This window comes from Gossypium hirsutum, chromosome D06 (genome assembly GCF_007990345.1).
Source record: "Gossypium hirsutum isolate 1008001.06 chromosome D06, Gossypium_hirsutum_v2.1, whole genome shotgun sequence".
NCBI lineage: Eukaryota > Viridiplantae > Streptophyta > Magnoliopsida > Malvales > Malvaceae > Gossypium > Gossypium hirsutum.
In genome coordinates, this window is record NC_053442.1 from 23,383,227 (window position 1) to 23,395,252 (window position 12,026).

Below are 12,026 nucleotides of genomic sequence, written 5' to 3' on the forward strand. Positions count from 1 at the left end.
GGTTATTTCACGTGAAAGCTAAGGGCTTAACAAAACAAAGAAAAGGATGCTATAAACAACTTTACCTACAAATTGCAAAATTTTAATTTTAGGAAGCCGGCTGTCTTTGAATATCTCATAATTTGATAGCCTAGTCTTGATGTGTTTTTATCTTAATTTTTGTCTTTTTTAAGTGTCGACGGATTTTAGTATTGTTTAGTATTGTTTTCCATTGATTTCGTTAAAAGTTTGAGAGTTTGAGAATACGATTTAAAAATGGGTACATAAAGTGAGAGTAGAGGTGTTCATGGCCGGGTCGGGTTCAACTAAAAATTCAGGCCTATTTACTAGGCCTGGGCTCGGCCCAAAAAATGGGCTTAAAATTTTGTCTAAGTCCAACCTGGATAAAATGCTAAAACCCGGGTCCGACTCAACCCACACGTATTAATTTTTTATATTATTTTTATATAATTTTAAAATATATATAATACATCAAAATAAATATTTCCTAACAAATTGAAAATAAATTTTAAAAAATATGTAGACTTAAATAACATTAAGATAAATGCAACTTAACAAGTAAATGTCTCTAAAATAATAACAAAATTAATAAATGCCTTTAAAATAATAATAAAATTAACAATAAAATAAATTTTATACAATATCCAAACAATAACAATAAAATAGTAGCAACATAATAGTAAAATGGTAGCAAAATAGGGAGAAAACAACAAGAAAATAACATTTAAAAAAAAGCAGATTTTTTTTGTCATTTAGTGAATTCGGGCCAGGTCGGGACCAGGCCAAAAATGCCTTACCCGAGGCTCGACCTGTTTTTTAAACGGATCTTATTTTTTTTGTTCAATCTCATTTTTTGTACCTATATTTTTCCCCAATCCCTTTCACATTTTGGGCGAACCTTCGAGCTAGGCCAAGTGACCTGACCTATGATTAGGTCTAAGTGAGAGTATCTTTTAGCTAAGATTAAGTGGTAGTATCATTATCTAAAAATGTCTTGTATGCTATAGGGCATGGATTCGAGTCCAACCTTCTTAGGCACTTGACAAGGCACTGTTACTCTATGAACTCATCTCCTCTTTAGGCACTTGGGCTTTTAGCAAATTTGAAAAAAAAATTTACCATTGGGAATAATACTAAACTTGTTTAGAAGTCCACTAGCTCTTAATAAAGGGTAATACATAGAATTCTCATAGAAATCCCTCGACAAAAAAAAAATCATAAATTATAATAAACTAAATCAATGATATGATGAAAAACTATTTGAACTGATATTTAATCCCAAATTCAAACCTTGAACAACTTCTTCTATATCCCTATTAAAAAGAATGTATTTAATTTTTATATTAAAAAAATTGAGTCTATTTTTAGCAATACTCTAGAGTTCGAAATCAACAACATATGGTCAAACCTCAGGAATTGCTTTGTTTAATAAACGACATTACCTAAAAGATAAGACATAAAAAATGAAATGCTTTTAAGCCAAGTTGGGTATAAGATTTTGTGGTTTAAGTGTAGGTTTTTGTCAACCTTGTAAATTATTAATTTCATAATTTCTCATTTGAAATAGTGGCAATATTTTATTAGAAAAAATTCTTACTTTTTTTAAGTTAACATTTTCAATCACCATTTACAACCACCCAATTTTGTAGACATTTCATTAAGTATGCTTCAATTGTATATTGAATTGTAGTTTTTTTAATTTAAAAAAAACACAATTATTGGATTATGAATTTGATTTTATCAAGATTTTCAAGGATAAATTTACTTATTTATCGATTAAGTCTTAGTTTAATTAGTTTGAATGCAGAAGGGTATAGGTTTGAGTGCGTTTAAACATATTATCCTCTTATTTAAGGGTTGAGGAGGGGTTATGGGTAATTCTACACATTGTATTAAAAAGAACAGATATGATAAGAATTTATAATTAAATTAATGTTAAAAAAATTTACTTATTTAAATAAAAATAATAGAGAGCTTCAAAATTTGTAAGAAATTTAAATACGGATTTTTGAATAACTTAAATCCCTTGTTCAAATTTCACCTAAAAAATGGTTTCTCAATATTAAAAATATTTATATACTTTTACATATTCATATTTTTTATTTTTTTATATTCATATTTTTGCAATTATTTTTAACCTATAAAATTCCAAAAATCTAATTTTTTTAAAATAATTTATTCAAACAAAATAATTAAAAATACTAATATTTTGAAATGATGCTTTATAAAATACTAGAATTTTAAAAGTCTCCAATATGTTTAAATTTTTTATCCAAGACTTTACCAAATTTTTTATCCGAACATATTCTAAGACTTTACTTGGTACTTGGTAAAGTGGAAAAAAATTTTTAAAAATAGAAAATTGAAGGGGTGAAAAATTAAAAAAAATATATAATTTTTTTATAAACTTGTTTAGTAGAAAAATTAAAAAATATATTTTTAACAAAATTTATTTAAAACATAAATAACTATTCGAATTCAACCATAAATTCATATTATATATGTTTTGATTTTTTAAATAAATGTTTTGTTTTTTTATGTATACTGAAATTTTTATTTAATTATATTTGTAATTGGCACATGAATTTGTAACTTCACTTAAAAACATAGGATGAAATATAATTTCTAGATAATTGTCACATATTTTTTTACCGGAATGTCGGAAATTTATTTTATTATTTTTCAAGCTAGGTTTCTTTTTCAAAGTAATATTTTAGGATAATTTTTTATAGTATGATATTTCGACACCAATGAGCGTTAAGTTTAGTATAAAGTTTTGCCTACTAAACTTCTTCGGGAATAAGGAAGAGAAAAGGAAATAGAATTTTGATTGACAATTCTAATTTAGGACTTTGATATTTATTAATGTCAAGTTTCGTTTATTTATTTAAATTCAACTCCGGATCTTGACTCTATTGGTATTGAGATTGGTTTAATATTTTGACTCTTTTTTAAAAGTGAACTCAGATGGATAATCAAGAACTTTGGTCCTCAAAATGAAAAAAAAAATATTGTCTTTTAATTTATTATTAAAAAGCAAATTAGAAGTTAATACATAGTATGTACAAATTGCACTTTGACCTAAAAAAATTTTGTTCTTTCAAAAATGATGAAATCATAAGTTAATATAACATAAAATTGTATTTTAACCTCACAAAAAATTATAATTTAATTCTAACCTTTTTAAAAAATTTTCTTGCTTCACCCTTCATCTCCCTCCCAGATCTCAAAGAAGTTTAATGATCGAAACCTTATATTAAACTCGACACTCATAGATGTCAAAAAAAAAATTAACCAGTTATTTAATACTTATTTAGAGAAATAATAAAAATATTTAAATAAAAAGGGAGAAAATGTGGGAAGACACTAAGTTGAAGGGATAAAGCTCGTGCAAATGGGAAGAAGAACGTGAGTGAGGTAGATATGCATAACTAATTGTAAGGTAAGAAGTATTCAAATTTCTTGATGTTTAAAAAATACCTGCTTACCTATTTCAAGTTTAATAAAGAAATACACTCATTTCTTAAAAGTTTTTATTAAATAAATTTTAAATAAATTTACCCTTTATTAATTAATTATTGGATGTGCTAAACGATAAACATTTTCATTTAGCTAAGGGGAGGCCAGAGCCTTTGTTTGCCTCGTAGCTATATTCAAAATTTAAATGTTTAATTCATAATTTTACTCTTAAAGTATATATATTTTCTCACTTTGATGTTAATTTTTTTATCTCAATTTAATATCTAAAGTATGTATAAGTTATGTTTTTTAGCTCTTATGTTAGCAAATGTTAAAATTAATTTTTAAATTGTTGTCGCCTGTCAGTCAGTGGCTATTTTTTTTGTTCAACAACTTTGTTTTTTGTCAACCATTATTTTTGAAAAATTAAAATAATTTCACCGATGTGTCAGATGGCATCAATAATTTTTTTTTATTTTAAAACCACAGTGTATGCAATTGAAAATATAAATATTTTTAAAGAATACATACCGATACCATCACTATGTTAAATGACACCAATAAAAATTTATTTTTTTAAAACATTATGATTAGGGAAAAAGTAAGGCGGCACAGTAAAAAAAATCCCATTTTTGTAATTAATATTTTTTCCATACTATTTTTGTATTAAATTATTTTTTAGTATTATTTTTATAAAAAACCCAAAATATTACAGCCGTCTCATTCTAGAATTATTTATGTGCTGGCTCATCATTTAAATAGTCAGCTTCATAATTTATTACTGTCAGCTTGGCTTCTTTGGCTCCTCAGCTACATATATCAGCTCAATAGTAGCTCATTCAGTTTTGTTAGCTTGCTCATAGCTTCATTAAGTAATTTCCACTTTTCTTTCTGTATCTACAATTCGAGATGTAATGGTTCTGGTGAGGAAAAGGAAACAAGCAAAGGCAAAGAAGGTGAAGATAGTGATGTATGCTACCTATAAGTATTTATACCAGATCTTTGGGTTGCCCGAAAGTTACTGGCCAGTTTTTGGCCCAACAACCTCGACAACTCCATGTATCTCTTAAAAGTGAAACATACTCTTGACATCTATTTACCATGTCACGTGGACTGCTCTTAGATTCACATTTGGTCATGCTAATTGCTCAAGGTCTTCTGGGCTCGAGTTTTCTTTGAGCTATAGCGTACTAGATGTTTGGGGTTGGTTACAAAGCGACCTGTCAAAGACCGAAAACCAACCAACCTGAAAGACATTAGCAAGGTCTTGAAAAATTCCCCCAAACCAGATATATTAACTGCTCTCAGATCTTAATGTATACATAAATCCTCCTTTTATTCATCTGTTACACAACAGTTTCCTGCTGAGTCTTGACCAATCAAGGAGACAAGACATGAAGAGAAGGAGACAAAACATGAAGAGAATGTTTGCTCTTCCACTTTGCACCACAATTGACTAGTTTCATATATGCATTCTTAAAATCTTCAAAGAACATATTCTGGTCGTCTGCATATTTTGTGATCCACCTGCGGTGATCAAATAAGCTCTCCCGTTAGTCTGTTATTTGAGTATGCGGATGAAAGCCTTTTCATGCATGCAAGTGTTCATTCTCAAATAACCATACTTCATTTGTCCCGCTATATCAGTTTGCCAGTGAGAATTGCATTAAATGTTGTTTAACAGAGAACCCTTAAACCCAAACTAGGCTTGGTAATGAACTCCATTGAAAGAAAAATTTAAGCGGATTTTCAACACGAACCTTAAGCATTCGTCATCCTCTACAATGGCACGGTCTGAAGGAAGTCCGATCATGCTTGTCATACCAGCTACATGAGAACAATCAGTACATAAATGTGTCAGCAGTTCACTAGCTCAAATATAAAGCAAACGACGGCCAACCCAAAATACACGTTAGGTATCACTTAGTGCTCTTATTTTTGTGAATAAGGTCGGTCCATAAGGGCTAGAAATGCCTTCATAGTTCATAATTATAGATGGTATTCGTATTAATTGGCAACTAACATTAGGATCATCTCTATCATCAAGCACTTTTCAGAGCCAAGGATTGAAAAGATATTCAATCCGTTGATTAAAAACAAGAAAATAATTAAAGAAATAAAAGATATCGTATTATTATGAGTTGAGTTGATTTGTGTTACCAGAAGAATTCCATGGCTTCTCCAGAAGAATTTTGAAGTACGAGTTATCGAAAGCAACCGGACTTCCGAAACCTTTACTGCCAAGAGTATGAGCCCCAGACAGAGCAACTAGTTCTTGTGTTCTGCAAAAATGAGAACAACATGCCCTGTATTTCTTTAAACATGATGTTTAAAGCTAAGTTCAAAACTAAGCTTTATTGACAATGATTCTATATCTGGGTATTAAACCATCGAATATTGATAAATGGAGATCAAAACAGCTGTGAACACAGATCAAGAAAATGAAAAAGGATGCTTGCAAGAAAAAACTCACGAGAAGCCCTTTCGTCGAAAACACTGCTTCAAGCCAGAAGCATCCAGAGACTCTTCAGGCATCTTACCTTCAGGGTCTGGCTCCCTACATTGAATTTTCAGCAAAAATCTCAAGTAGATGCCACAAAAATGTAATAGAAATAAACCAGCACTCCAAGTTAAAGCTAGAGTGAACTTATATTTGACATATTTCAAACCGGAAAAGAAGCAAAAAACAAAGTCTGCTACATCGTATAATAGTTACCGTATCTGCAAATAACTATACACTCATTTGGCCATTCTCGAATTTCAATTGAAGTGTCTAGATATCAAGTTCTGTATTATTTAAGCTGCGTCATTCTAAATGGTCAAAGCTAGGTGCTCACCCAGAATCTAGTCGGCCTAATGTAACTGGGATTTTCGGACCTCCGCAAATGGAAACAGCTTCAGCTCCACCAACAGCAATCATGTCTGCCCATGATACTAATAATGGAAAAGAAAATCCACATCTTAGCGTGACGATATACCATTCATTTCCATCAAAATCCTTTTCATCCAATATTGCAGAAAGAAAAAAAAAACCTGATTGTATAGCTTCGATTTCTTTCTTGGCTTTCTCTAGAACCTAAAAAGACCAATGCATCCAATTCAAGTGTGACAACTTAAGAGCAAAGCAAAAAAAAGCCGAAAAGTACATATAAATACATAGACGGTGCCTTCAGAGATTTCTTGAGGCCCACATTTTCAGGTCTTTCGAGTTCATAAACTATGGAACCATTCATACCACCTGCCAATAGGTAAAAATAGCAATTTAGCATGCAGCAAAATCGGAGTTCAATTCGATTCAATAATGTTAAAACAAGCTTACATCCTTGCTAAATTTCTATCAATGCATAATGTGGCAAGTGATGGGGTACCTGAATTTTCATCCATTTCATAGGTTCCAGCATCATGAAATACCAAACGAAGAACACCAGCAGCCTTTCCCTTTGTTACTACTTTAATTATCTCTTCCTTTATACGCAGATACTCGCTTTGACCCGAACCTGACCTTTATCAATAAAGAATGTCGATTCACGTTTGATAATATAACATTTTGTTAAGGAAGGCCGACTTCTTCAAGATAAGTCCTCGAAGTGTCGTCTGTCCAGAGCCAATGAACCTCTCAACAAGACGGTATTATATGCGGTTAAGGTTTTATCTAAAGAGGTGGCAGGTTCAACAGGGTGAAAGTGTCTTGTCAGGATGAATCGATACATGACCACCTATCAATAAAATATGAACATTTGCATCTAGTTGGATTTGACCTTAACCCTACACAGCACATAGGATATTTATGAGCAAGTATGCTACTCTTCTTCAAGCAGATTAGGAGACAAAACACTAAACAAGAACAATACTAACCCGAGGAGGGGTTTAACAGCTTCTAGCGGATGACACTTCGAAAACTTTTCCGAAGGAATCCGTCTTCACTCAACATGCTCAAATCAAAACCCCAATTAAGAAGAATTCGTTTATTAATTGCTTACTCAACTGCCTTAGCGGCAACAGAGTCTACAAATTCATGCAGAGGAAGAAGAAACGGTAGCGTTGCAGTAAAAGCCAGCCCTCTCCTCCTACTCAAACTGCAATGGCGAATTTCTCCTGTAAATCAAAACAATTTTTTAAAAAGTAAAACTGGTGAAAAGAAGATTAAAACTTTGAATACTGATCGGGTTTTCTTTGAAATTACAGTACCTGAGATGTTGTGGGTGGTGGTGGAAGAAGAAGCGGTGAATGGCTTGGCGCGAGATGAGAGAGAGGAGGTTCGTGAAAAGGAGGGAAATTTGAATCTGAATTTAGATGAAGATAGGGCTGAGGTTGAAGAAAATGAAGAGGAGCTTAAGGTTGCTGATGAACTCGTCATCTTCTTCTATTGAAGGTTTCAAAATGGGTGGTTCACACACAATGATACCAATATAAAATCAATCAATCATCGATTTTAATATGGCAGTTGGATTAAGTTGATTTATCAAATTTTGTATATAAGTTCCGGACTCGATTTTAATTAAATTTAAGCTTAATTATAAATTTAGCCACTAATTTTTACATATTTTGTTAAAATATTTTTAATTGCATTTTTTATTTTTTTTAACCATCAACCTCTGTTTTTTTTTCAAATTATTTTTTCTAACAGATTTGATAAAAGTTCGTTAAAAAAATTAACGAGGATGATGTGAAATAGTTTTAATAAGATGTAATTTATTACTTAGGCAACCTAATAAGAAAATTATATGTCAAAAATAATAAAATAATAAGCCTTAAATTTATATTAATTTAAGCTCAAACTTAAATTCGACTCAATAATAAAAGTAGAATTAACAATAATATATATTCAAGATAATAAAATAATTTAATAATATAAAAACAATTAAAATATATATTAAAAATAAAAAAGTTTGATTATGCTCACAAGTGTATTATTAAGCTCTAATTAATCCCGATAGCTTGAGTTGCTTAAGCTTAAGCTCAGCTTGATAATTATTGATTCGAGTTGGAGTTTTTTCCAAGTCGAATTCAAACTCGAATAACTTGCCAACACTACTATCTCATTTATACCTTTACTATTAACAACTTACAATGATTCAAACTCAATAAAATTTTTGATACGAACCGGCTCGGTGATGTGAGTCAGGTCGTTGATGTGCCCGATCATTTAAACAAAGAAGTATCGTTCTTGCTTGGAGTTTGAACTTGGTTGGCTGATTATAGACTTAACGAAGGTTTGCAAAGTGTCTTGAGAGTAGGATAGGTGATGGTTCGGCTAAGAAGTGTTTAGGGATAGGATAGGTGATGGCTCAGCTAAGGAAAGTAACAAGTAAGGCAATGAAGATAGCAAGAAAGGATAGGTAAACTTAAGTTCAAGAATGAACCAATACTATTAGTGAGTATTGACCCGAGACATATTAACACTTAAGGTGATGGATAGTTGATAGAAATGACCTTGACCCACTATCTATTAAGAGATAGGAACCAAAGGTATCGGGGTAGAATGCCACACTCGGGATTGAGTGATAAGGTCAAAGAAACAAGACAGACGCCACTAGCAAGCTAGATAAGTCTACTTGAGTCTTAAACGAATTTAGAGAGTTGAATAAACTCACAAATGAATTAAAATTCATAAAATATACAGGTATGTTGTCTAACCCTTAAAATGATTACAAAATAAACTATTAATAGCTAAATTCCTAGGCTAGTTGAATGGACACTTGAGCAACTAAATGGACAGCTGATTTCAACTTTTAATAAGCTGAAAAATTCCAGAATAAATCCAAATAAATTCCAAGTCTATATTCAGCTCTTTAGAACGCCATTGGACAACTTCTAGATGAAGGAGAGTCAGCTGAATGTATTTGGAAGAGTTGGGGGTTGATTAGCCATGTCTAATTTCGGCCAAGTGCTTAAATGAGCTCCTTAAATCCTGTCTTGAGAAGCTGAACGTGCAGCAACATTTTAATGGGAGTTTTGGAGCATGAACATCCCAAATAGTGTGAATTGATGAACTCCAACAGCCTCTAAGTGTGAAGGGACGAAATTGATCAGCCACCAATGTGAAAAAAACCTCTAGCAATGTGAACATCTTAAGTTGCTGCCTTGAAGAGATAAATGATCAGCTAAAAAAAATGAAAAGTGCAGCTCCAAGGTTCATGTATGACCGAATACATGCTGCTCATTAAAGGAGTTCAATGAATGTGCAAATGCATGCATATCCAGCAACCATCTTCAATGAATCAACAAATGCATGCAAGGGCTGCCAATGTCCATGTCGTCCCCATACAAGTACCTGTACAAATTAAATTGAACAATTAATTAGTTTTAAACATCATAAATTTGGCTGGAACAAGGACAGCTTAAATAAGGCTGCAGCTAAGACAACTTGAATAGATCATTCGGTTGGACAAATTAATTATCAACAAATGATAAATTTGTCCTAAACTTGACACATTAAAATTATGCACTAACTAGAACACATTTAAGCTTAGTTAAACAAATGTCCAGAATTTATACACATTAAAATTAAAATTAAATTATTTGAGCTAGAATTTAACTAATTAACTAACTCAATAAATTTATTCCAGCAACTTAAATGCATGCAATTAAATAAATTGAAATCAAGCTCAAGGAGCTAGCATTAAGCCGAATTGAGCTCCATTGGATGGGTCAAGCTAAGAACAAGCAGAGAAAACTAAGATTGAGCTCATTGAGCTGAAGTTTAAGCTTCATCTTGCACTTGGGGCCCTCGTGTTTTGACCATTCTCAATGGCGTCGAGTGGTATCGAAACATGATGCGGTCGGGATCGTATCAACTTTAACTCAAAAATCACAAAATCTAAAATAAAATGTATCCAAATTAACCCATATTTAGAATTATTCATGGAATTATTCAAAATTTGTAATATCGAAATTGATTGGATGCTAATTTAAAATTGACTCGATGTAGCAACGCCACTAGGCTAAACTGGATGGTCTATGCCAATCTAATGAGGAAGCTCTCAGAAAGTATCAGGAAGACACCAAAAAGAATTTAACTAAAGCTCTACCCAAGTTTAAGTCTAATTTGGTTCTTCATACTCAAGTGGCTGCTGGCCTTCTTGATCTTAGTATAGTAGACTTTAACTACCTTAAGGATTTCTCTACCGAGTCGCTAAACTTCAATGTCTACCACCCTGAGGGTGATGATTTGGAATCTTTTCAAAGAGAATGGAAACAATAAGCTAACTTTTTAATTCCCACTACACCCGAAGCTGAAGACAATGAAGACAACTTAACAAACATGGAGCAAAACCCTGAAGATTATCGCCAAACAGAAAAGTTCCCTATTGAATCCACAAACTAGCCCACTAAAGGAGGAAACTAAAATTTTAAATTTGTTTTCTCCTTTGCTTTTTCTTTCTCTTATTAAAGTTCTATTTTCCTAATTTTATTAATGAAACTATCATTTGTTCCTTTCATGTCTTTCTTATCACAATATTATTATAACAAAACATCTTTCGCACAAACAAAAGTTTTAACATACTTGAGAGAGAATGTCAAGTTCAGCATATTATGCGTACAGGGCTATCTCCCACATTGACTTCCAGAGGACCAGCTAAACCAGTCTTTGATACCAACTTTCAACACCCTAAACCTAACCCAAATCATCGGGTCTGGATTTCAGGTGTTACTACAAAAAACATAGCAAAAATTCAAAATAGTTGATGATTACTTCTTATTTAAAACATTTTTCTTATTAATTTATTTAAAGGTTCAATATCAAAGAAAGAAATAAATAAAAGTATTTAAAAATAAAATAAAGTAATACATTAGTTTGGTTACAACTTATTATAGCACCAAAAGTATGCTAAGGACAAACTCTCAAGTTGTAATCCTGTAATATGCCACTATCCAAAGATGTCCACTGTATGCATAATGCAACACCCATAACTCGTACTTGTCGTCAGGTTAAGGTTATAGAGTATTATCGAAAAATACAGATCAATCAATAACAAATAGTATCAAGTTTAACAAATTTAACTAACAAATTCATAAAAAAAACTAGACTTGAATAAATCATACATTTATGGGTCTTAAATTGAGCCTACGAGGCCTTAAAAATAGTTTAGGAACAATCAGAGACCAATTCAAAACAAATCAGAAGGTTCTAGGAAAATATGAAAATTTTCACTACAGGGGTCACACATTCGTGTGTCTAGGCCGTGTGACAGAGCTTGGACCGTGTGGCTCCAGACATGGGCCTGTGACTATCCCACACGCCCGTGTGCCTCCTATGTAACTCACTGATTTGGGTTACACGGCCATGTCGCAGGCCGTGTGCCAGCTCGTGTGAACTTGGCACCTAACACGTTTGGGGTACACGCCCGTGTGGGTTGCTCGTATGAGACACAAAGTTGTGTGAAAGCTCGTGTCTCAGGCCGTGTATGCCCAAAAATGACCCAAAACATGCTCATTTTTCATCCAATTTCATAGGTACTTAAACCATCTTATAATACATTATTGCAAGCCTCAAAACACACCCAAGAACCACCATAACATTACAAAACAATCAATCAAAAATACTATCCAAAGTCATTAAAGTC

General features: G+C 32.1%; 1 protein-coding gene across 7 annotated transcripts; it reads right to left on the minus strand.

The window, feature by feature from the left end:
* Positions 1-4,430: 4,430 nt before the first annotated feature.
* LOC107900057 (putative L-ascorbate peroxidase 6) lies at positions 4,431-7,879 on the minus strand. 7 transcript variants are annotated; one of them, XR_005914558.1, is made up of 11 exons: positions 7,648-7,872; positions 7,440-7,554; positions 6,828-6,961; positions 6,606-6,697; positions 6,493-6,535; positions 6,297-6,393; positions 5,933-6,016; positions 5,620-5,765; positions 5,220-5,286; positions 4,782-4,986; positions 4,431-4,679 (listed from the first exon to the last, which is right to left on the minus strand). XR_005914558.1 is itself a non-coding variant. In XM_041095388.1 (10 exons), exons 1-10 carry the CDS (start codon positions 7,814-7,816, stop codon positions 4,839-4,841), a joined length of 1,050 nt encoding a protein of 349 aa, XP_040951322.1. In that variant the 5' UTR covers positions 7,817-7,879; the 3' UTR covers positions 4,727-4,838. The 7 variants fall into 7 exon arrangements, 6 of the variants coding, with proteins under 6 accessions (XP_040951322.1, XP_040951321.1, XP_040951323.1 ...); XM_041095388.1 differs by lacking the exon at positions 4,431-4,679 and having other exon boundaries at positions 4,727-4,986; positions 5,620-5,741; positions 6,627-6,697; positions 7,648-7,879; XM_041095387.1 differs by lacking the exon at positions 4,431-4,679 and having other exon boundaries at positions 4,727-4,986; positions 6,627-6,697; positions 7,648-7,879.
* Positions 7,880-12,026: the final 4,147 nt, after the last annotated feature.